The sequence below is a fragment of the Ambystoma mexicanum genome, chromosome 5q (genome assembly GCF_040938575.1).
Source record: "Ambystoma mexicanum isolate Mex_15411 chromosome 5q, UKY_AmexF1_1, whole genome shotgun sequence".
Classification (NCBI taxonomy): Eukaryota; Metazoa; Chordata; class Amphibia; order Caudata; family Ambystomatidae; genus Ambystoma; species Ambystoma mexicanum.
Genome location: NC_090933.1, coordinates 210,826,675 through 210,852,793, shown reverse-complemented (window position 1 = coordinate 210,852,793; position 26,119 = coordinate 210,826,675). Strand labels below are relative to the sequence as shown.

At 48.5% G+C, this 26,119-nt stretch overlaps 1 protein-coding gene across 6 annotated transcripts in view; it reads left to right on the top strand.

The window, feature by feature from the left end:
- ZNF236 (zinc finger protein 236) overlaps window positions 1-26,119 on the top strand; it is a 2,444,547-nt gene that overhangs the window by 2,279,102 nt on the left and 139,326 nt on the right. For 5 of the 6 annotated variants that reach the window (XM_069620724.1, XM_069620723.1, XM_069620728.1 and 2 more), the window contains one exon: window positions 12,566-12,760. The exons of the other annotated variant lie outside the window; for it this stretch is intronic. In XM_069620724.1, coding sequence (XP_069476825.1) covers window positions 12,566-12,760 — 195 coding nt within the window. The remainder of the gene's footprint in view (window positions 1-12,565; window positions 12,761-26,119) is intronic. 6 annotated transcript variants of the gene reach the window in all.

Genomic DNA, 26,119 nt, shown 5'->3' with positions numbered 1-26,119 from the left:
GTACTTAATTCCCATTTGCGTGACTTTGGTGCCTTCTTATATAACTCAACTAACTACATGTACCACAATGCACCTTGCTACAGCTATCAATTCCTGGCCATTACCATTCGTCAGCATTGGAACCACAATCCCCAGAAGCCCTCAGGATCAGTGCTGCTTCCACCATCTCAGGACCAGAGAGGGAGGAGGCAGATTGTATTCAGGTGTGCTGCTCCAGGTGCTGCCAATTAGCCTGCCTCAGTACAGGGCAGGGCGGTATTTAAGCAGCTGCCTGCAGGAGCTCAGTCTCTTGCATCGAGTCCTCCCAGCACCTTTTTGCCTTTTTACTCAAATTTGTATGCTGTTCCTGCTGCTGTATTTCCCTGCTTTTGTTCCAGTGCTCTTTCTGGGCTCCCTGCCTTGCAGCCTGCTACGCCCTGCTGCCTACAGCCCTAGCCTTTTGGGCTCCCTGCCTCACAGCCCTGCTCCTCTGGGCTTCCTGCCTTGCAGCCTGCTACACCCTGTTGCCTACAGCCCTAGCCTTTTGAGCTCCCAGCCTCACAGCCCTGCTCCTCTGGGCTTCCTGCCTTGCAGCCTGCTACACCCTGCTGCCTACAGCCCTAGCCTTTTGGGCTCCCTGCCTCACAGCCCTGCTCCTCTGGGCTTCCTGCCTTGCAGCCTGTTATACCCCGCTGCCTGCAGCCATAGCCTTCTGGGCACCCTGCCTTGCTGCTCTGCTCCTCTGAGCTCGCTCCTTGCTGCTCTGCTCCGCTGGGCTCCCTGCCTTACACCCTACTACTCTCTTCTGCTTTCAGCCCTGACCCTCTGGTCTCTCTGCCTCTACGCCCTGTTCCTTTGGATTCGCTCCTTGCTGCCCTACTCCTCTGGGCTCTGTCTGCCACCTACTACAGCTCTCAGTCCTGCTCCTCTGGACTCTCGGCCTAGCAGCCTACTACAGTCCTCTGCAATCCACTACAGTTTTTCTGTACCTTGTACCATTTGGTACTGCAGCCCTGCTTCCTTGTTTGCAGCCCCCCTCTTTCCTGGCTGTTGCTCCCTTGCTCTCTTCTTGTTGGCATCCCCTTGTTCTTAATCCCTGACCTTCTCTTCCTTGACTCCTCTGCCCTCCCCTTTAGTTTACCCATTTCTATTGTACTGTTTCTTCCTTCATTCCCTTCTGCTAGATTTCTCTCAGACTTCCTTGTCCTTGGTTATTTCTGTTCTTGTCTCTCTTGTGTCTTATATTGATCCTTTGTACAGAGCTTGACTGTTGGTTTCTGGCAGGCAACCTTTGCCCCTTCCCTTGTCGCGTTTTCTGTTTAACAGACACCCACAGCTGTTGTTCCCAGCCATGAGCAGACAGAGTGGGCCACTGTAATAGCAAACTGTGCAGAAGGCTAGAGTTTTTCCTAAGGTCCGTGTAACACTCTTTTTCCATATCTGCATACACCCCAAGAGGGAATCCAGTTTGTTTGTATCTTTGTATTTCCTGCCTCTTTCTGTTCACAACTACAGTTGCCTACTTTTCTTTCTTGATGAGTTTCCTGCTGTGTGTGTACTTATCTGTCACCTTGCATCAGCACAGCCACCCAAACCCTACCTGGGGGCCCTGTGCCACTCTTGACAGAGTGCCATCCTTGACAGTTGCACATAGAGCGCCTGCTGACCCACCAAGACCATCTACCACGCTGGGGCGGGACCTGCGGTTCCCCCTGTAAACCTGGAAACTATGACTGCGGTAAGGAGAGAGGAAGGCGAGCGGCGGATGACACGGCCCATACCAGGAGATATCTCGCGCTGAAAGGAGGATTCCTGTCCGCCCGCCCCCACCTACCTAGCCCCGCGGGCCCCGAACAGTGCATCAAGCATACTTTCCAAAAGCACGCATTGGGGGGCTTGAGTGTCATTGAAGGGGCACAAACTCGATGCGATGAGGGGCCCCCTGTCAGGCACGGGTCATTCTCCACTAGAACGCTTGTGAGCATAGGCCATCAGCATGCAAGCTCTGTTACTGCGTGCGGGGCCCACAGCAGCTGCCCGGACACCTAGGAGGAAGGGTGCACCGGGCACCGCGTCCACAATATACCCCAGCACAGAACTTGAGGCACTGCTGCCCCATGTTGCCAGCAAAGTGGTAAATCAAAAGCTCCACAGTAAAGGCCTCCACCTAGAGGGCCATGTGGCCCCACGAGAACACTCAGGACCACAACGGAATCGCAATCAGGAGAGCATGCAGGGAAGTGACACCATCAATAAACCTATGCTACAAATTACGCTGGACCCCCCAGGCCCTCCTCCAGGACCGGACAAATTACGTCCATGAACTGAACAATAAAATTCATACCAGTGGAGCAGGGAAGACTGGAATAACCCTCTCACCCGACATCTTTTAGCTACATTTTCAGGACAGATCTCAAAGAAAGACATACCGGCGCTCAATGGGACGGACTAAATCATAATTTGGACTAATTGGGCTCGGTCACGCATACGCCAACATCAAAAGTGAATAGTGTATAACCCGCAAGGGTCTGGGTGGGAATTCTGAGCGCCACAACCTGTGTAACGGTGGTTACAACTCGAGTCATACCACTTAAGACTATAGCGAAGCAGCCATAAACCCTTCTTGAGAGGTGCAAGCTAAGATGGCTCATTGACTCAACCACCCCATTGCGCTCGACGTGCTGAAAGTCACAAAATAATCAACGCAACCCCGGCAAAACGCACCAGTCCATCACAAAGAAGGACAGGCGCATTACCGACCCCCCCCCCCATAGCTACTTTAAGACGATGCCCAAGGGCCCAGGTCCAAAAAAGGGGAAAGGCGCCATAGACAAGTTCACCACGGCGACAAAGAAAGTGAGTGAGATCACTATGACAACGGAACCGATGCCGCAAACACTCCCAACAACATCGACCGCCGAAATGGACCCACAGGCAGTCTTTGCGGCTATGCAGCAGGGATTCACTTCTCTCAACGAGAAACTGGATGGTATAACAGCCAACGTAGCATCCATCAAGACACAATTGGACAAGACTACGAGTCATATCACGGAAGCCGAGACCCGAATCAGCAACACGGAAAATATGCTGGAGGTACTAAAAAGCACAGTGACGACGATGGCAAAGGAATTGGGGACGGTCAAAATTAAATTTGAGGATTTGGAAGCTAGATCCCGACGCAACAACATACACATATTCGGTATGCCAGAAGAAGCATTGAAGGGACCAATGGAGCAAGCTGTAGAGAGTCTGTTACGCAACCATTTGGGAGACCCAGGTTGGTCGCCCATGTTGATAGTGGAGCGATCACACAGATCACTGGCACCTAAACCCAAGCCGGGAGCCTACCCGAGACCCATCATAGCATGCATGATGAACTACAGGGATCGGGACTTGGTACTGAAAGCGGTCAGAGAAAAACAAAAACTAAGATGGGATGCCAACACTATACGCATATTCCCTCACTACACACTGGCAGTACAGCAATAACGTCGCTCATTCACTGGGGTCAAGAAACTACAACGTGAGCGCAACATTCCCTATGCAATGCTCTACCCTGCCAGGTTGAGGCTACAATACCAAAACAAGACCTACTTCTTTACGTTCCCGGAGGAGGCGGCAAACTTTGTTGAAGACAATATCTCACTTAGTTTATGGTGACACAGTACGATAAGAGAACAATGAAGAGGGGGGGCGAGTTACCCCTTCTTGGGAGCATTTCCATTACCAGCATGATCCCCCAACAGTAGCGAATATACTGCCACCATTCAATATGCGATCGAGTGACAGAAAGCAGGACCGGCCGAGAAGTGCATAAACATTAAACGCTCAGCCTGGAATGTCACAGCAGAACCCCCCGCCACCGTAGCAGGTGCACATCTGAGACATGGGAGAGAAAGGGGATAGACAGGGGGACATAGTTAAAGTTTGGGTAACTATGAGGGAGGGGGAGGGTCTTGCGAAAAGTTTGTTGGGGAACCAGTTGGGGAAGGAGGGAATTATAATTAAAAGCACGCAGGTACTGCAGAAGAGTACAGACACACGCACAACATTTTCCCTCCCTGCTATGCATCACCTAATGAGGTCACGGGATGATGGCTAGGACGAATAAAGAGACTATCACCATGCTGAGCTGGAATGTTCACGGGCTGGGATCCCCGATAAAAAGGAGAAAAATCATGGCGTACATCACTAGGCTGGGCCCTAAGATAGTGTTTTTAAAGGAAACTCACTTGTTGCAACATCAGGCTGAAAAGCTGGTCCCTAAGTGGGGTGCGCACAACTGCTATACATCATACTCAAGTCGCTCAAGGGGAGTAGCAACCCTGATAAAAAAGTCTCTCCCCTTTACATGCCACAACACAGAATGCGACCCCCAGGGCAGGTATGTCATGGTCCACGGCACCCTTCAAGAAAGGGAAGTACTACTGCTAAACGTATATGGTCCAAACATTGATGATCCAGACTTCTATTCCACATTGTTTGGGAAATTATCAAAATTCCCAACGACTCATCTGGTGGTTGGTGGTGACATAAACACTATTCTCGAAATACAACTAGAACGCACATCGGATCAACCTAGGACACTTACCAAAGCGGCCCAAAAAATACTTATACACGTGACCGATCTGGGGCGTATGATGTTTGTTAAATGGCCCCAAACGAGCATACACATTCTGCTCCTCGGTGCACGATATGCACTCAAGGATAGACGTATGGCTAGTATCCCACGAAGCACTAGATTGGATCAACACTCATATTTACCCGAGGACATACTCGGACCACTCACCCATTCAGATAACATTGCAAATACCAGAACTCAAACTAAACAGGCCACCCTGGAGGTTCAAACTGGCGGCATTACAAGACCTGGTCTATAAGACATCACTGACCCAACATATCCAAGAATACTTTGAGATTAATGAGGGTTCGGTGTCCAGCCAGGCAGTGCTCTGGCAGGCATTTAAGGTGTGCATCAGAGGCACCGCAATGTCAACCGAATTCGGTGTACTGAGGGACATCCGCAGGGATCTACCGCGACGGGAAAAAGATATCGCCCATATACAAAACCAGTACGTGGGGGGCACCATCCGCGCAGCTAAGGCTGGACATCAAAACCAAGATAGACGAATTCAGAGACGCTGCTGACTGCGGAATCCGCTACTTTGATAGGCCCGCAGCGGCGCAGTGATATGGGGAGCAAGAACACCCGGGCAGACTTTTGGCTAGAATGGTATGAGGGGAACAAGGGCCAATGTGTATTCCATGTATAACACGGAACGTTGGTAATGTGACCACAGATAAATTGGATTGTGGGAGCATTTTTTGATTTTTACAAACATCTGTACTCGCCACAAAGCACAGCCACGGACCACGAGATAGATCAATACTTAACCCAGATACCAACCACACTTCTATCAGATGCCACTAGGGAAGCCCTAGAATCCCAGATTACAGAAGCAGAAATAGCCGAAGCCATAAAGGCACTCCCCAACAGGAAAGCCCCAGGCACTGATGGCCTTAGTGCGGAATTCTATAAAGAATTCTCACAACTCCTCGTCCCCAAACTGCTCGCTGTCTGGACGAAGGCCATGGAAAAAGGTGAACTACCAGAAACCACTAGAGAAGCGGTTATCACCCTACTGCTTAAACCAGGGAAGCCCCCAGAAGAATGCGGCTCTTACAGTCCATTATCATTAATAAATATGGACGCTAAGATTTTTGCAAAGATCCTGGTGTTAGGGAGAATTCTCTCTTTAGGCTGAATTTCCTAACCTAGTGAGTCCCCCAGCAGCTTTGCTGGATTTCTGGAGTTTTTTTTTGTTTTCTCCTGTCAAGAGTGAGACTCTTTTTCTCCCACTCTTGGACATGATTTATGGTGTTCCTTTGACTGTTAATGTGTTTTATGGGCTATGGGGTCCTTTTCTCCATAGGGTCTCGTGTGTTTTTACTATGTGTGTTACACAGCACCCTCTGTGCAGTAACACAGGGGTGTCATAGTGACACCCCACCATAGACTCCATACCCTGGGACTGACAACTGTCTCCCAGGGCATGTAAAGTCACCATTGGCTTTACTAGTCCCAAATTATTAAGAGAAACCAGTACAAACCATCATATTGTGGACGTACTGGTCGGGACAATTCGATTGCCCCGGAGTCTGTTAGTCGAGGGGGCATGTCTCCGTCCCCCCTGGTTGAGTTTTGGCTGGTGGCAGTGGATACTACTTTTTATATTCGACCGCAAATATATCCCTATGGGATTTTCCCATTGTTCGAGGCTACCAACTTTAATTATTTAATTCTCATAGCCTCGAACATACCGCCGGTTTATTTATTTAATATTAATTCACCGGTTGGTATTTTTTGCCAGGACTCGATTCTAAAATGGCGTTTGTGTTCTCTTCTGTGACTCCAACCCAAGTCGAGCCCTTTGTTCCACTTTTTGGCGGGCTTCTCCACAGAAGCCTCCAAAAGTGGTGCCACTCTGTCTGGGTACCACAGGGGGGGTGGGAGGGGGTTTAGGCACCCTGGACTGAGTTACCTTGGTAACTCAAGTCGCACTCTTGTGTGACTGGCCCACCACTTAGCATGTTTGATTGACAGCTAGGCTGAGTGAATGGGGGTGTGCTGCATAAAAGCAGGGCTTTGGGGACTGGAACTTCAGAAGTCGCCACAGGACCTGAGAATCCGACAAGGGAGAAGCTGAGCTGACCTACCACCACGACACCACCGGTGGAGCACTGCTGAACCGACTCACCACTTCCCGACGACAGAGAAGATCTCCCGGCTGGAGAGGCTTCTTCCCCTGACTGGTGGGCACAACCAGTTTACCTTCTTCTCTTCGCATCCCAGGCCGTCTTGTGGTCCAATTGCCCGTGCCAAGCACCCCGGCAACCGGATAGCCACTTACCACTGGACCGAGAATAAAAGGACCGCTCCTTTTACCTGAGAACTCCGCGGCTGGTTTCTTCCCTGGCAGTGCAACGGACTCCTGTCTTCCTCCCCGACGAGATCCTCTCTTCCCCCGGACGAAGCACCGACTTGCATCCGCTGCCAGGAACAACTGCCCCCGCTGGAGTATTCTCACCACTTTAAGGTACCGTGTCCGCCAGGCACCCCTTTCTAAAGATTGCTACAAGGTAATAATAACCCCTTAACATTCTGGACTGGGCTGGCCGCCGTGACCCTCTAACTGGTCCCTTTCTTTTGGTCCAACTCTTTTTGAACCTTTGCAAGACTCTTGTGCACTGCAACCGTGTGACCTTGGACACATTTCGTTTTGATCCTCTTAAAGTGGATCCGGCCTACTGAACTCTAAACTCACGGTTTTACTTTGCCTTCCTCTCTTGTTGTGTTCTTAAAAAAGTGTTGGGATCTGTTTCAGTTTATACTCTGCTTTTCTCTCCCTTTTAAAACGAATTATTAGAGTGCCATCTGCGTTAAGCGCTCACCGCTGTCTGAAAATAAGTGGGGCTTTACTAAAGAATTGTCTAACATTCTTTTAAGGGAGTGTATATCTTTTAGTGACCGTGTTTTTGAATTGCTTACTATTAGTGCCTGTGTGTTTTTCTAGATGTTGTTTTAAATAAATAATTATATCTCTTTTACACCGAGCTCTGGTCAGTGTTTACTTGTTCTGCTGTGTTCTTTTGACCTATTGTGAATACTCTGTATACTGCCTAACTCTTCTTGAGGGAAGTCTGACTGCTCAGCCACAGCTACCAAGTGAATCTGTGTGGTACAGACTGCTACCAAGTGGGTTTACGGCCAAACACCTGTAGTCTTAAATCTTTTGCAGTGGTCCCAGAGGGAACTGCACAGGTTTCTGCCTAACACCTGGCCACACGATTAACGCCACTGATGCCATACATGGTCCATGAGGACCAAGCAGGTTTCATAACGGGCAGGTTTCATAGGGGGCGCGTGTACTGCGTTGGTGTGGGGTGGACACGCTAGATTGAGATGGAGGGTTCTCACAGATCAGTACCAACAGGGAGGCCTAATGGCTCCAGATTTTGAGATCTACTATCTGGCAGCACAGGCACATTATGTGGCACAGTGGGCGGCAGATTTCCTTGACCCTAAAGAAACAATCAATGAAGGCCCAATACCGAAATCAGCCGCACTACTCCACGACCTGACAACAGCACGTCCCAAATACTACAACACTATTAACCCCACACAGGTCACGACCACCGCTTGGACAATGATAGTCGAAATACACGGCACAGACACGCTATACCACCCAAGCATGCCAGTCTGGGACGCCCATTACATACCACCCACTATGGACAAAGAAGTAGCGGCACAGTGTGGCGCCAGAGGAATTATGCAATGGGGACAACTGTTCCGAGATAAGCGCTTTGTGACATGGGAAACCCTCAAAGACATAGTGGGAGATACATCGACACATAAGTTACACTACATGCGATGGAAGTCTGCCACCGCAAGAACATGGCCAGAATTTCCAACTGAGCCAACGATAAACCTGGGCTTAGGATATATGTTTACAGCCGGGAAGGGAATGATATCAGCTTCAACTTTATACAAGACCATCGTACAAACCCAGTCAAACATGATGCCAAAGAAAAGTGGGAGCAGGACTTGGGACATGAAATCGGTGACAACCAATGGTCACAAATATACGCCTAGACAAAATCTATGTTGTGCAATGCTAGATATAAACTGATTCATTATAAAGTTGTAAATAGTCTACATTATACCCCAGCCAATCTGTGACGTATATATCCCACTACTGAAGGTCTGTGTCCTAGATGTGGTTGTGATAAGGAGGACACTTTCCATATGTTCTGGTCATGCACACAATTGGGGGCTACTGGGTGGAGATCTGTAAAACACCAGATGACATGGCTGAAGAACCTATTGAGTGGTCACCGACGATAAGTTTGCTGGGGGGCCACAGGGAAAATAAATCCAACCTGGCGGAAATTATTGAGCGTAAGCCTACTCCTCGCCAAGAGAGCGATATTACTGAAATGGAAAAGCAGGAGTCCCCCCCACCAAGAATGACTTGGATAGAGACATGATATGGTCAAACGACTGCGAGGACATTTATATTGACTCGCTGCAAGTAGCAACGAGACCTACAAATATTTGGTCCAGATACAAACAATATCTAGCAGATATAGCTGAGACTGAGGAAATGTGACATGTGATGGTCTCGCTCTCTTCATTTCCCTTTTTTATTCTTGGTAAACAATGCATAAGTTGTGTGATTGACATATTTATGTGCCTTGATGTACCTGTGTGACACAATAAAATAAAGTTTAAAAAAAAACTGTACTGGTCTCTTTGGACAACACAGTGGCCATGCAGTACCTCAAACGCGGTGGTGTGTGGCCATTTCCTGCATACAGAGAAGCAATGAGACTGTTCTGGTCTCTGCAGAACGTGTCTGATCTTGCTAGGTTGGAGAAGGTTGTAGGGAATGCTCCAATTAGACATACTTCGAATTTCCACGAGTGTGAGCTCTGCCAGAAATTTCTCGAACATAACCTTTACATTTGGGAGACTCCTCAAGTGGATCTCTTCAATTCCAGCGTGAAAAGGAAGTGTGAGTAGTTCTGCTCCAGAGAGTTTCCTCGGTAGGGAGGTCAGAGGAGGCTGCATTGATGGTCGGGTGAAACGTCAGTCTGCTCTATGCTTTTCCGGAGGTCCCATGGTTCCACTAGTTTTCTGAATACAAAGACCAGGGGTTTATGTTGTTTCTGATCGCTCTGGACTGGACCTGGATGACGTGGTCCTCTCAGCTTCCGAATAGTCAGTCCCTCCTAAGCATCTCCCGTGCAGGAGTGGACCTGCTGTCCCAGTTAGGGGAGAGGGGTGTGGGGGGCCTCCATTCACGCCTCAACCTCCATGCTTTGCTGCTGAGATATAAAGAGTTGGATTTGTCGGGCATCGTCCTGGATGTATTCACATCAGCTTAGAGGCTGGCCACCAAATCTATTTTTGCATGTAGGTGGTGTACATTTTCAGCTTGGTGGCCTACCTCATCTGTTCTGGATTTTTTGCTCTCCTTGTCCCAGACGGGCCTGCAGATTGGCACTGTGCTGGTGTACCTGTCTTCCATCTGTGTTTTTAACTGGATTGCTGAGCAAGCCTCTTTCTTCCCAATCCCCACTGTTATTGTCGGGAACCAGGCGTAGGTGTGAGCCACATATTCCTGAAAACTGTTTTCCTAATATAGGGGGACGTTCCTCCTGAGAGCGTGGCTTTTGTATGGTAAACGTGCGCGGTGGTCAGAGGCTCAGGTGGAAAGGCGGGAAGAAAAGTATAACCTGTTTCGCTCCCAAGCTCTATGCAAATAAAACACAAGGAGAATGTTGGCACAAAACAGAAACCATGAAAACGCAATGACCAATAACCTCCCACCACTCCCCCAATTCCCTTGCCCACCCTGTATGATTTGAGGCAAGCACTGATCCATCTAAGTTGAGATTCCTCTTACCAGGATGTTAGAAGTCCATAGATCAGCTAACCGTACCAGATGTGTGAACAAAAATAAAGGGGTGCAGAAAAAGGAAAGTTCACAATGGACCTACACCCGGACGGAACAAAGATGCAAGCTAAGATGCCAAGGAAAAAAGAAAAATTCCACATGGGAATCTAAAATACAGGACAAAAAGAACCAACCAGTTCAACATCACAAGTCCCGGAAAAGTAGCCCCGTCAAAGTTCCAGTAAATCTGTCGGAGAAAAAACAACCAAGTCAAAAGGGGAAGGCAGACGAATAATACAGGAAGCAAGCAGGGTCAAGTTCCAGAGATCTGTCAATGTTAATAAACAAGGCAAAAGGAGAAGGCAGTGGAATAATCCAGGAGGCAGACAAGAGTCAAGGTAGTTCAAGGAAGGCAGTAGAGTCAGGGGACAGGAAGGTCGAGAGAAACGGGGAAGAGGGGAAGGAACACAGGAAGTCATAGCAAACAAGGAGCTACTCACAATAGAAAGCACCAGACATTGAGAAGCACTGATGCATCTTTCGGCATTTCCTATAACCAGCATCATGGGAACTGCAGCTTCTGCGACACGTCACGCCCACCGTGACATCATTGCGTGATGATGAACACAGACTTGGGCACGTCGGATGCTGGGAGGTGTAGTTTGTCTTCACCCCTCACTGTTGGAGAAGCCACAGCAGACGGCTGTTCAGTGAGATACTGGTTCCCCCATAAGTGTTGGGATGTTGACAGCGAGACCTGACAGTTATGCAGTTTCTGCATGGATTGTACAACCAGTTTCCCCTACACCTGTTTATTGTTCACGTGTGGGACTTGAATTTAGTGTGGTCTTTCATTATGGAAGCACTGTTCAAGCCACTTCATTCATTAAGGTTGCTCACCATTAAGGTGATATTCTAGATGGCAATCACTTCCATGAGATGGGCGAGTGAGCTCCAGGCATTCTATTAAACTTCCCTACTTGGGGTTTTTCAAGGAGAAGTTTACTTTTGTAGTGAGACTGTCCTTCCTTCCTAGGGTTGTTTTATACTATAATCTCTCTCAGAAGAGACATCTTCCTGTGTTTTCTCTGATTCACCCTTCAAAGATGGAGGAGCAATGCAGTCGGCGGGACCTTGTGCAAACCATCATCTACTACATCTCTCGGACAAGGCTTGTCAGACAAGATGACCAGTATTTGTGGGTTATGCTGATACTCGTGTCAGCAGGACTGTGGCTTAACATACCATGTGAAGTTGAATCATCCTTTGCATATCGGAATGCTAAGATAGGGCCAGGAAGGATGTGCGTGAGGATCTCGGCGTTCAATCAGAGGACTGCCCGCCACCTCTGCCCTGCGGAGCTGGGTCCCTGTCTTGGACACATGTCAAGCAGCTACGTGGGCTTTGGTGCATACTTTTGACAGATATTACTGACTAGATTCCCTGTCCGGGTAGGACACTTGTTTTGGTCGAGCAGTCCGCCAGAGTTTTCTGTTGTAGGTGGTTTTCTCTCACTCTCCTCCATGTTCCGGGTTTATGTACTGCTCTGTGAGTCTATCAAATATGAGTAATCTGTGGGAGGAAGGAATCGATTAGAAAAACAAATTAATTAGTTGTCTGTAGTGTTCTTTCTGATGGATGTTCCTCCCGCTTATTTCTCATCGCCCTTGCAACCTTCCCCTTTTGGCGGGATACTTTGTATGCCTGATCTGTTCTGATATCCTGCTGCATTTGAGTGCTATGGCAAGAGATGGAACTGAAGTCATGGGGCAGAGGGTTCCATAAATACTGGCCCAGACATTATGCCCAACATAACGGTGCCGAGCGGGGCCGACGTGGAGTCGCACTGCACTCTCTGGTGGTAAAATACAATCCAAAGTCAGGTGGCGCTGTGGACAGAATAGCAAAAAGGAGCAATCTGTGGAAGGAGCATCCAGCTGATAGCGGTAAGTAATTGGATCATCAGTATCAATTGAATCCCCTGCTATTTACAGTCGCCCATCTACCTTACTATTCTCTAGTGCTTGAATGTTCACACACACACACACACACAGGATGTTTGAAATGTATATTTTTCACTTTCATTTGGACAAATATGTTATAGCGCCTTTTCTAAACTGTTTTAGGTATCTGAGGTTTCACAGCTAGCAAAGGAATGTCGAACTGATCAGGAGATCAAAGTGCACCACTGTTTTGAGTGTAATCGATACTTCCCTTCAGCAGCAATGCTAACCGACCATAGCAAAGAAGTTCATGGCAAAGACCGAATCCATGTGTGTCATATCTGCAATAAGGTCTTTAAACGAGCAACACATCTCAAGGTAATTGGCCTGCAGACACTGAGACACAACCTCATTGTAGAGTGTCTTGTTAACAGTTGATCTCCGTTGCCTCTCCAACCTGGTTGCTAGTGTCTTAAGAGGTAGTGTTTGTACTTATTTAAAGAAGAACAATTATGTCTTTATTAATCAGAAATAACTTATTTATTTATTTTAATTGTATTTATTTCTTTGCTTGTTAGGCGCTTATACAGCAAATAAATTCTTTTTCGAAGCACCCACAGGGCAACAGGGAGGGAACAAGGGATTGTAGTACAAATAAAAGTATACCAAAAAGTACAATTGAAAGTATACAAAAAATTACAGTAGGGAAATTGGGCGGCCGAACCTACTATGTCATGTGAGTATTCAGAATGTGCAAGTGCAGCAAGGAAGAGGGCAGTGGAGTAGATGCTGGAGCGTCTGTGCTCGAGGGTGAGCCACAGATGAAGTGCAAACTAGGGTACGTGCTATGTAGCCAGGGGCCGCGTTGGGTGGAAAGGTGCGAGTCTCCAGTGCGGAGGGTTTGCCGAGGCAAGTGCTGAAGGAAGACAGAAGCTGGGGAGATTGGGTGTGAGAGTGAAGGGCCCCAAGAATGCATTAAGGGTCCAAGACACCAATCGCAGCAACTGTGAGATTAGCAGAGGATAGAAGATGGGAAGGAGGAGGAAAAGAGGAAAGTCTTGAGTTGCTTTTGGAACTTGAGGAGGTCATGCTCAAGACGCAGAGGGAGCGGGAGGCTGTTCCTTAGGAGGGATCCAGCTGAGGAAAGTGAACATCCTCCTGCTCTCTGTTTAGCGAAACGCTTTACACACAGGGAGTTGGTGCCAGAGGAACAAAAAGGTCTAGAAGCAGAGTATTTTGTAAGAGAGAGTTGCAGATTGTGTGGTCCCCTGACTCAGATAGCTTGTGGATGATGCACAGAGGTTTTAATCTGATCCGTACAGCAACCGGGAGCCAGTGGAGACTTTATATGGCGGGAGAGATGCGGTCCCTGGGCTTAAGGCCAAGTCTTGCTGCTCTATTATGGATTAGCTGAAGGGGTTGCAGGGTGGAAGAAGGTAGATTGAGGAGGAGGCTGTTGCAATAGTCAAGCCTAGAGAGAACTAGGGCTCGGGAAACATTGAGCTTCTGGGGGAAAGTGAGAAAAGGGAAAATTCCTTTGAGAAGGAAGAGTTGAAAATGGGACTTCATGGCAATGTCCTTAGTATGAGGGCGGAAGGAGAGAGAGGAGTCAAAGTACTGTCATTTGTCGAAGGAGCATTGCACATTTCAACCAATATGAAATATTTGGCATGTGCGTGGTCAACGTTTTGGAAAAGGCAGACTGCAAGTGTGAAATATGCAATAAATGCTTTCTGTAGGTATGTGTACACTACGTATTTGTCAGGCAGTTTTCTTTTTAATCTGTAGCAATTAAGCACCGTTTCCAATAGTCTTCCATCTGTTGTGTGGCCAGATGATGCTCTTCTGACACTCTGCCACAGTCTCAGCTCTGACCACAGCTTTCAAGGGTTTAGGAGTTCCACCATGTGTCACAAATGGCCTCAAGAACACGCCAGCTCTCGAAGACAGTTCAAGGGTTATTAATTAATTTTTGTAGAAAAGGGGCACTCCAAGGGCCATCTCTCCCTCATCTAGTGGCAGGCGTTTCGTCCCTAATACAGGTGTTCCTCGCACCCGGGATGGTCACTAGAGATCAGTAACTCCTATCATCTACAAACTGAAAAACCTCCATGGAACAATTTAGAGGATCCTTGCTCTAAGATTCTCCAAAATGGAATTATAAGCAATTTGTTCCTTGCAGGGAGTCAGGCCCCAGTTGACCTTATTCTCCCCCACACTATCGTTCCCCTCTCTTTCTTTTACTCTCCCTTGCCTCCTCCTACTACTCTCCTCCTTCCTACTCACCCATCATCTATTTCCTTTCCCTGATTCTTTACTTTAAATATTTGTAATGCCCGGCCATGGATCTGTGGGCTTGAGGGCGCAACAGAAATAAAACTCACAAAAACAATAGCCAGGGCCATTCCCCAGGTCAAAGATCAGTAGAAGGGCTTCAAATGAAGAGGAGGGTCTCGAGTTTTATTTTAAAGATATCAGTAGATTTCAAGCATCTATGCTCCAATGGTAATTTGTTCCAAGCCTTAGGGGCTGCAAGGTGAAAAGCTCCCTTAGAGACCTTCACCGTCCTGCATCTAGGAATAGACAAACGCTCCCGATTGTTGTATCTCAAAGCTCTCCTGTGGATTTTTTCATTTAAGAGATCCTGAAGGTAGGCCGGCATGACACCTTGTCTGCATGTTTGTGGGATTGTAAGCAGTCGAAACCGGATCCTTGACTCAACCGGGAGCCAATGCAGAGCCTGTCTCTCAGATGACGCATGGTCTTTTCTCCTGATCCCACAACCACGCGAACTGCCCTCTTCTGGACTACTGTAGTCTATTGCAATCAGTTTTGTTAATGCCAACATGGAGGCTGCTCCAATACTACAACTTGGCTCCAACAATTTCTCTCAATGGTTTCTGCATTCGATTTGGTGATGAAGGGTCTAAGGTGAGAGAGGAGGTTGATATAAAAGGAGCCTGATGATACAACACTACCAATGGAATCCTTTATACTAAGGTGTTGATCGAAAATAACCCCTAGAGTCTTAACCTTCTTTAGTTTAATACTTTTGGAATCACCAATATGAAAGTTTTCATATGTGGGGCCAAGTTTTTTTTAATCATATTAGGAGAACCAACTATTAGAAGCTCGGTCTTGGTCCTATTCAGAGCCAGGTTGTTTATTACCATCCATTTCTCGCCAATGGCGTAAATCCTATTGAGTTGTACTTCAATATCGTGAATTCCAGAGATGGAGATGACGCACTGCGTAGCATCTGCGTAGTTAGTAAACATGACCCTCTCTTGAGACAAAAGAGCAAAAAACAAACCGGGCTGCAAAAAGATTGTACAGACAGGGGGAGATGCTAGCTCCCTGCGGGACTCCATATTTCAGTATTAAAGGTGGTGCTGCAACCTTGTCAATATAAACTCTACTCTCTGTTTGCTTAGAAAGGACAAAGTACATTGAGCCGCTGCCGATGAGGAGTTGGCGACTTCCCTCCACCTGGTAGCCAAGATGGAATGGTCTATCAGGTCAAAAGCCGCCGACAAGTCACGCAGCATCAACATTAAGGCTTTGTTCTTATCCATCCGGTACAGGAGTCTGGCCTTGAGTTCCAGGAGCGCAGTCTCTGTACCGAACCCTGGTCTGAAGCCCGATTGAAATTTGTTGAGGATATGAACGTTTTTAAGGTGCTCCGCAATTTGGGTATAAGCCACCCGGTCCAAGGTCATTAATGAGAAGGGGGTATTAGTAATGGCCCTATAATTAAGTGCTATGTCAGCCACAAGCTTGGTTTTTTAAAAAAAATCGGGGTTATCCAAGTCTTATTAAGGTTTTGGGGAACTGAGCCATCAGAAAATTATAAGTTTACAAATGTGCAGATCGCTTCTAAGGGCCTAGGAGGACAAGTTTTTATTATGACGGCTGAACAGGGGTCGCCCATACACTTAGTGGCCTTTAGCCGTTCCATTATAGTTCCCAGTTCTGTCACTGATATAGCAGAAAAGCTACATTGGGGAATACTAGTGCCAGTGATGGAAGGACCATTTATGCTTTGATCTGCTGCTGAAATTAACCCTCTTTCTTATTTTCATTATCGGCCCTGATTTTAGTCAACTTGCCCTGCTTGGTGTCCTGAATAGTAGAGCACCATGCCTCATCTTTCAACAACTGAGAGGAGTCTGAAGAGTGAGTTGTTTCTTGCTCCTTTAAGATCTTAAAAAGCTCCTGAACATCAGATTGCACATTCTGGACTCTGGTGTTGAAAGATTTTTTTTTTGGCTTCAATGATCGCTAGCCTGTAGGATTTTGCCACTCCTTTGTAGGCTGCCAAAGTTGGCGGAGTAGGGTTAAGTTTGCAAGCATAGTAAAGTTTAAGGGTCAAGGCTTTAAGTTTTTTTTTATTCACATTGCTTTTTTTTCAAGTCCTTGCTTTTTCTCTGCTTTATTGGGGTCAAAATATTAGAGATGTCATTGATATTTGTGAACAACAGACTTGCCAACTCGTTAGAGGTTCTCTTTTCAGAGAATACAGCCACTGGATTCAACAAAGGCTTAATCGGTTCCGCTGATATATTCTTCAGGTTTCTTGAGGACTTAAACGTAACCGTGCATTTTTTTCCACTGGAAATTGTGCCTGCACTGTAAATAGTATAAAAGAGTGGGCGGACCACGGGCAAGGCGAAACATGACAATCCCTGCACTCAACCTTCAGGGTGGGGACTCAACAGTGGGTCGGTACCATGACTTTTTGTTCAAAGCCTAAATCTGACAGGACTACATGCAAATCTGAGGCCATTTTGTCTTCCTCATTACCCAGCCAACAATTAAAATCACCTAACACTATAAAATGTGTATAAGGTTTCAAAAAAGAAAGAAGGGAGTTTGATAAAGCCATAACAAAATCTTCTGTAATGGAGGGGGGGGCGATATAACAGAACATTTAAAGTTGCTTTGCCATTCAAGCCAATCTTAATACATATGATCCAATCCCACCCAAGAAATGGCCATTAACTTCCCAGATGTATAGAAGAGATCTGAAAATAAATGCTACCCCACCCCCTCTAACTACCCTCCTGTCTTGGCGTAACATGCTGTAGCCCTCCGAGATATCAAGATTCAAGGAGGGACTTGCAGCACTGTTACCCCAAGTTTCAGTAATGGGGCAAACATCTATTTCATTGTGAACAATGTAGGTCGCGACATCTATAGCGTGTTTCACCAGAGATCGTCTGGTATTTAACAGTAAGCATCTGAGGTCAGAAACTGGAGACATTCTTTTATTGCGGCCAGGAGACCGGAGAGGTCCTTTTGCATCAAGAATAACAGCCTCTGATACCCTTGATGACTTTACCTGATTAGGAGTATCTCCTATTCCTGCCAGCAGGAACTCTAATTCAGGTTTCAGGGTTAGTCTGCTGTTTGGTGGGGCACATGCTTCAAAGATAACATGAAGGTCATCAGGGGTAGTATCGGGTAACTCCAGGGTACTAGGCATTGGTGACATAGTCGTCTTGCGGGGCAATACCTACGAGGTCATGCAATGCTGTAGGACCTTGCTCTGCAATAATGCTAAAAGTACTAAGTGGGTGCTGAGCGTATGACCTATGGCTCGTCCCTCCGGGTAAGTATACTTCTGGCCGCTGCAATAGCTGCCAAGACTTCCACAAGACCCATAGTGTAGACTGGAAAGAGCACAGAAAGAAAACCGGCAAATCCTGCCTTCCTACCCTGCACACACCGGCTGGGCTTATTCACGCCTGAATTGCACTTTTAAGCTTAGTTGGACTACAAAAATGATGGTAACTGTAGTTCCTGCAGCAAATGGTGAGCGTGCAGAGTTATACATTTTGTTTCAAATCGCCACCGAATTTAATCAATAAATCAACACAAGTTGTATCCTAATAGCTGTGTCCAGGGCAATGCAGAACACAGTAGCTAATATAAAAGCACCTTTTCAAATTCAGTATAAGAAACACCATGAAAGCCAATAAAAGCAAGTTTGACTAAAAACAGCTTGTGCCAAGGTTGGTAGGCAATCTATGAGGCAATAATACTCTTGTCTGTCCCTCTGCTGCTTCTCTCTACTTCTTACCTTCACCCTCATATCTTACTTCTACTTCTCCCTCTTTCTCTCCTTCTCCCTCTTTCTCTCCTCTGCCCCTACTAGTACTCTCCTCTCTGATGTACTATTGCTCCCCTAGCTACACTACCACTTCCCTCTCCACCCTACTCCTACTTTCCTCTAAGACCTTCTACTACTTTGCTCTCAGCCCTACTACTCTCCTCCCCACCCACACCTTATTGCACAGTCACCCTGCTTTCACTTCCCTCAGTTACCCTATCAATCATTTCCTACTCTACCCATTTCAGTTTCACACACACCTTACTCACTCAAACACTAGTGTCACACTCTCCGCCAACCAATCCCTCACCTTGTACACACTGGAAATAAATCTTCTTCACACTCCTCTGTACCTCCTCCACCCGGTCTTGTAATGCTCCTGCTCCTCCTCTGTCCTAAACCATACAACCCACACCTCCTGCTTTCTGCCTCCCTTTTATTACCCCCTCTCCATTGGCCCTCCACCTCAGCTGGTTCTCCGGCCACCCAATAGCTTTCCTTTCCCGAGGGGAGATGTTACAAACATCGGAAGTTTAAAAAATGGTTTTATTAGTATTTTGTAGGTAGATGGCACAACGATCCTGAGGTATCAGTGCTCAACCTATAGACAACAAAGGCTAATAAGTTGGGTTTTAATTTTCTTAATGAAGGGAAGCAGCTTCTCCATGCAGTCTGTTAGAGAATTCCGGTATTTGGCGGCAATGATCCTATTCCTCTGGCTTGTTTACATCTAGGAATGGAAAGTTGTTTTGAAAAACTAGATCTTAAGAAATGTGCTACATCTCCAAGAGACTTTTGATATAGATTGATGAAGCTCTGTAGATGGATGTGTGAGCCAGTGAGAGAAGACTGAAGGTGATGCAGTATTTCACCATAAACCAGAGATGTTTCCTAGCTACAGGAGAGGTGGGCATATATCTCAGTGTATTTCTTACAATCCGGGCAGCTGTGTTTGGTAAATTTGAAGGAGACTGAGAAGGTATTTAGGCGCTCCAGCCTATAGAGCATTACATTAGTTTATTATGGATTTCATTATGGCTCTGATGATGGTGGCACAGAGAGTTTCCGAGAACAAATATCACAGTTCTCGCAGCATCATAAGATGGAAGTATGCTTTACTAATTACAGATTAACATCAAGATTTCATTGAAAGGGCGGAATCAAAACTCATACCCAGGGTCTTTACCTTTTCGAGACTGGAGTGGAAAGCTAGAAAGATGGATTTCTGGGTACTGTAAAAATACTGAATGCACAATTTGCAAAGAGGAGACTGGGAGAAGTTCTGTTCTCTTCATATTAAGTCCAAGCCGATTTTCCGCTATCCATCTTTCGATTTTTAAAATAAATTAATTCAATATATGTAATATTGTCATCAGAATTCTTTGAGTTTGAAAATGATTTGCGTATCATCTGTTGAAACATGACTCAGAGTTCATCCAGGAGCCGTCGAGGGTTTCAAATATATATTGAATAAAAGGTTATGCACAAACCTTGTGGGATGTCGCATTGTACTAGATCACGCCCGATTGACAATTTCCAATCTTTACATTGAAATATCTATTGGAAAGAAAAGAGGTATCCATGAAACTATATTAGGGATATCAACAATCCTTTGGAATATTTGAATTTTGATGTTGTGGTCCAGCCTCACCATTTTCAATAAGTTGGAGCAAGGTGTCCTTTTATGTCAATTAGAGCCAGTGCTGTTCCTCTGGCAAGACTAGCTGGATTGACTATCTCCCAGTAATGCATATTACTCTTAATCATGCTTCCCTTTAAGTAGACTGGTCCACCAGTCTCTGTCAATGGAGGACCTCAACAGTCATTGTCCCAGTACATGAGTCATTCAGGGCTAGTGGACTATTTTGAATAGATACAGGTGGCACTACACGTAGCCCGTGTAGGTACGCATAATGTTCCTTAGTCAGCAAGTCTCTGCAGGTGTTCTGCACCTTGACTGTCTTTGGAGTTTTGCCAGTGGTTTGCCTTGGCAGGTGGAACACTCGGAACTGCTCTGCTGCTGCACTGATTTTCCACTTGCAGTGGGTTGCTTAGCAGGCTGCTGCGTCTGGTCTGCTGTGTGGTTCTCTCTGCTTCCCGCTCCACTCTCTTCCTCTGGGGTTTTCCACTGGATGCTCCTTGTAACGACTGCTGGTATTGTGGGTTCTGTGAGACAAAAACACTGACCAGAATGTTGCTGGACATGCATGGGATGATAGCTAGTGGTACTATTGGCAACAAATGCCCATTTTAGGAGTCCTTTTCACTGAAGAACCACGTCCCAGAAAGTTGAAAATTGTGGATCGGAAGGAACGAGTGCAGAACGTATTGCCGTGATTCGTCGACTCTTCAGCGGCTGCAGCCACCTTCGCAATCGCGGCCGTTGGTCCGCTCCATCTCCTCTCATGGAGCCCTGCCTCTCCCTTGACACGCTGTTTGGGTTTGTGAGTTGTATGCAACTCAATCATTGCCTCTGTGAAGGAGCTATATCGTATCCAGTCTGTTGGACTGGGACTCTGTAGGATTTTCATCCGGGCCGGTGGGGTGAAGAATTTGCCTGTGGTTTCCATGAGCCTCATGTGAGGGACTCGGTCAGGCAAAAGCTTGTCCGTGTGAGCTGCTCGGCTCTGGATGGGACCCAGCGAGATGTAATATTCGTTGTGGAGGTGAGGAACAGGGCAGGGATACTGTACTATACTAGAGGTAGATCCCTGGTCAGTCAGGCGGCGGTAAGGCAGAGAACAGCTCCTGATTAGGCGGCTCAAGTGTTCGGGTAGCGCTGCCCTGAGGAGGAGGAGGGAGCAGTGATTGCTGCGCTGGACTGAAGACCACATAAAGTTATCCTGCCTTAGGGTGCAAGCTTTTTGCATTGTACCTTCTTCGGTATTTAGTAAGGGGGAGAGACTTGATGAACAGCATTTGCACAGTGTTGTGGGGGTTACGCGATTACGGCATCCACTCCAGTTAGAGGAACATCTTTTTCCCCCCTCACACTCCCTGGGACGCTGCCCTTGGGAAAGGTGGTATCAGTGCTGCCGTCGACCATTATGAGCCCTTCTAAGTCAAAAGGTGATGGGTCCTCCTCAATCAATGGCCTGCTACAATCCACCAAACTGGCATTGACCAATTACGGCAGAACACCTACGCCAACTACCTCAGGGCTGGACGCAGATTCCTAGCCATCCACTAAAGGGGATATTGCAAAGTTGTTATAATCCCTGCAATGAGACATGGCAGTGACAATGCAGGAGATAAAAGGCTTATTTCAAGAACTAGTTTTACAGGTACAGGTGAAGGAACAGAGACTTGGTGACCTGGAAAAGGAAGTCTGCGTTCACGCAAACAATCGATCTACTCTAGAACAGCGAATTAGGGAGCTGGAAAATCACGATCGGTTCATGGAGAAGTTGGAGGGCAGCAAAAACCAGTCTCGCAGAAACCATATTAAGCTGCAAGGAATCCCTCAAGATGTCACATATCGAGGACTGGAAGGCTATGTGACATCTTTGTTCACCAACATTCTAGGGGACGAATTGGGAGCAGACCTTACTCTAGACCTCACCCGTAGGGTTTATACACATTTTCCACAACGTAAGGGACTCCTGCCGGACTGCTTCACTAGATTACACTTCTTCGAGGGGATTGCGTCCTCCTACGTATTCCATATCTATGACGGATAATGTCCACAGCTGTGCTGCTTGGGAAAATCTCCTGCGTCGATGCGCCGTCCCCTAGGACCTCCTCCAACGGCCGACGTCACCCGATGTGATAAGTAGGGCACACAACGCCCGTAGCCTCAGTTCTGTTTTTTCCACGAACGTATTCGCTTCGTGAATCTCGGTACGCCTCGACTCTCTGGAGTTTGCTGTATTTTTCTCGGTTCGTTGAACCTGTTCGGTTTTTGTGAAGACCTGTTTGTGACGATGTCTACTTCGTCTTCAACCCCCGCGTCCAGGCTTCAAGAAATGCAGGGACTGTGGGTCCAAGATGTTGGTCACGGACTCGCACGACCCTGCCTCTGGTGCCTCGGGAGGCCCACGATACGGACGACTGTGTCAACTGCCAGTCGCTCACGGCCTTGCGGGAACGCAAGAAGAAGCTGTCGGTAGGCCGGGAATCTAAGCCCCGGAAGTCGAGGTCTACAGTGCTTTCGACGGATGACTCGAGAGGCGACTCTCCACGTCATCATCGGAAGTCCAGTGGGTCTCCTTCCAGGAGTCGGTCTCGCCACTTCTCCGCCTCTTCGAGGCATTCTCAGAAGCGCCGGCATCGGTCGCCTTCCCCGTCCTCTTCCGAGGACTCCGCCCGTCGGCGGGTCGCTTATCCCACCATGCAAGCAACGCCGGAGGAATGGGCTTCCTTCGGGAAGCAGATGTTAGCGATTCAAGAATCGCAGGGCACCGGTCCGTCCACGCCTCTGCGTGGGGTCGGTCAGCACCGGTCGAGAGACACCGCTCGTACGCCTTCGGGCTTGGGTGGTCGGCACGGCTCGCGCGAAAGGTCCCGCTCAGACAAGGGTAGCCGTTCTCGCCATGCCTGTTCCAGGTCCCGGTCCTCGATGCGCTCAAGACCGCGTGATCCTGTGCCGTCTTCGAGAAAGACGTCGACGCCTGTGGCGCATAGGTTGTCGACTATTTCTTTTGAGGCTCTGCCTCCGAGGGGGTCGTTGACGCTCTCGGCGCTTAGGTCATCGAGAGACACGCTCGGAGCTCCGGCTTCGAGGCCTGTGTCGACGCCGTCGATGCTGGCGGCGCTGCAGTTGACGTTGATGCAGATTCGCTCGACGCCGATTCTCTTGACCTCGGCGCCGACTCGTTCGGCGCCCTCAACTCCTTTCGAGGCGGTGGTGTCGGAGGGGCCCCGTGGCATGGGGTTAGCCCCTAGAAAGGCTCTGGCTAAGGTCAGGCATAGCTTTGGTCCCCAGGTGTCTTCCTCTCACCGCCTGGAGTACATTTCAGAGGGTGATGAAGGCTCTGATGAAGGCTTGGTTCCGGTTACGGTACCAGATGAGCTTCTCTCGAGCCATAGCCAGTTTGATGACCTGAGGCAGTCACTGCATGATGCCAGTGGACTGGACACCTCTCCAGAGGTGGAGTTTTTTAGGCCGGAGCCTGGCACTCATGCCGATTCTTCTTACCGGCGCCTTATGTCTCGGGTCACCGAGTACATGGGATGGTCGGCTCCCCCAGGGGAGTTCGTTCAGGATGATCTCACAGACATCCTTGATCTTGGTCCCCCCACTGACCCGGTACTGCCGTTTCATATGGCTCTGCAGAGAAGGGTGGCGGGAGCTTGGACTGCTCCGGAGAGTCTCCCGCCAGTGGGCAAGTCTTTGTCGTGAAAATACCGTCCAGCCAGTAGTGACCCCTGCTACTTGTCTAGGCACCCCACTCCGGAAATTTCGGTGGTGCAGGCGGCTACTGCCCCGGCAAAGCAGGCGTCGTATCCTACCATCCCTCTGGATAGGGACGACAAACGTTTTGACGGCTGGGCGAAGAAAGTGTTTTCTTCAGTGGGTATGGCGCTTCAGGCTGCCAACTCCATATGTGCCTTGTCTCGTTTCACACACACTTTGTGGAACTGTGTTGCATTAGCGGCTGAGCATATTCCCGAAGGGGACGAACGGGATGGTTTCCTTGCTATTGTTCTGGATGGCAAGGATGTCATTGTGAGGCCTTTCAGTCGGGTTTGGACATGGCAGATTGTGTCAGCCGGTCCATGGCGGCGAGCACCGTGATACTCAGGTTTGCGTGGTTGCGGAAGTCTGGGTTCGCTCCCGATTTGCAGTCCCGGCTCCTCAACATGCCCTTTGACGATGAACATCTTTTTGGCAGCAAGGCTGACGAGAGCCTTGAGAGGCTGCAGATCTCCAAAGCTGCAGCGAAGTCATTGGGTGCTGCAGTTCGACAACCTCCGCCTTTTCGTCCGAGGGGACAACAATGGAGGGGAGGTTCCTTTCGCTATTACTCGTCCTTCAGTAAAGCGAGAGGAGCTGTCAGTCAAAGAAGCCACCGTAAGAGTGCCTGAGGTGGAAAACAGTGTACTCGAGGTGCCAAGGCCACTCGGGCAGTTGCCTCTTTGCCCTCAGTGAACACCGCAGCTGCTACCACTCAGTCATGATGCCAGGTCTCATGGTTCGCCGGTTGGGGGAAGGTTGGCACAGCATCTTGTAGAGTGGCGTGCCATTACTTCAGATGTGTGGGTTCTGGAGATCATAGCCCACGGCTACTGTCTTCCTTTTCGGCAGAGGCCTCACGACAATCCACCTGGGAACATCTCTTAGAAGAGTCCGGATCCCCTCCTTGCGCCGGAAATTCAAGCCCTGCTGGAGAAAGGCGCCATAGAACTGGTGCCTGTAGCGGAGAGGAACAAGGGATGGTATTCCCCTTATTTTTTTATTTCGAAGAAAGACGTGGGATTGAGACCCATCATGGAGTGGTTTGAACAAACTCCTCAGGAAGGACAAGTTCAAGATGGTTACTCTCTCTCAAGTCCTCCAGGCCCTTGAACCTCAGGACTGGTTGATTTCTCTCGACCTCAAGGACGCTTACTTCCATGTGCCGATCCATCCCAAGCACAAGAAGTACCGGAGGTTCGCGGTTGGCGACTCGCACTTTCAGTTTCGGGTCCTGCCGTTCGGATTGACCTCCGCCCCGAGGGTTTTCACCAAGCTCATGGTGGTGGTGGCAGCGCATCTCAGGAAAGGGGGGATTCACGTCTACCCCTACCTAGACGATTGGTTGATCAAGGGGAGCTCTACCGAGCAAATGCTGGATCATCTGTCCGTCACCTGCCACTCCCTTCACAAGCTGGGCTTCTCCCTCAATTAAAAGAAGTCCCATTTGACGCCAACACACCGGCTCCAGTACATCGGAGCAGTGCTCGACACATCCGTGGGGCTGTGTTTCCTCCCCAGGTGAGGGCTCTTCACATTCAGCAGATGGTGCACAAATTTCAGCTTGCCCAGACTCTCCCAGCGTCCGAGTTCTTGAGACTGCTCAGCCTCATGGCATCCTGCATTCTTCTGGTGCCAGAGGCCAGGTTGCGGATGAGATCTTTGCAATGGGCACTCAAGCTCCAGTGGTCTCAGTCCTCCGGCAGGATGTCAGACCCTGTTCAGGTGCTGCCCTCGGTTGCCCAGGACCTTCTGTGGTGGGCCGTTGAAGGCAATCTGATGAAGGGCTCCCCTTTTTGGCTGCCCTGGCCGGAGGTGACGATCGTGACGGACGCATCCCTCACGGGATGGGGAGCTCACGCCAACGAGTTGACAGTCAGCGGTCGTTGGTCTCCGTCAGAGTCCAGACTCCATATCAATCTGTTGGAGCTGAGGGCCGTCAGGCTAGCCCTGAAGGCTTTTCTGCTGACTGTGCGAGGAAAGAGTGTCCTGATTCTAACGGACAACACGGTGGCCATGCACTACCTCAACAAAAAGTGGGGGGCAGGGTCACTTCCTCTGTGCAGGGAGGCGATGCAGCTCGAGTTCTGGGCCATCCAGCAGGAAGTTTCGATCTCGGCTGTTCATCTGGCCGGAGACGACAATGAGACGGCGAACGTTCTGAGCAGGCAGAGCACGATCTCTCAAAAGTTGTAGCTGGCTCAGGAGATTCTCCTGGAGATCTTCACCC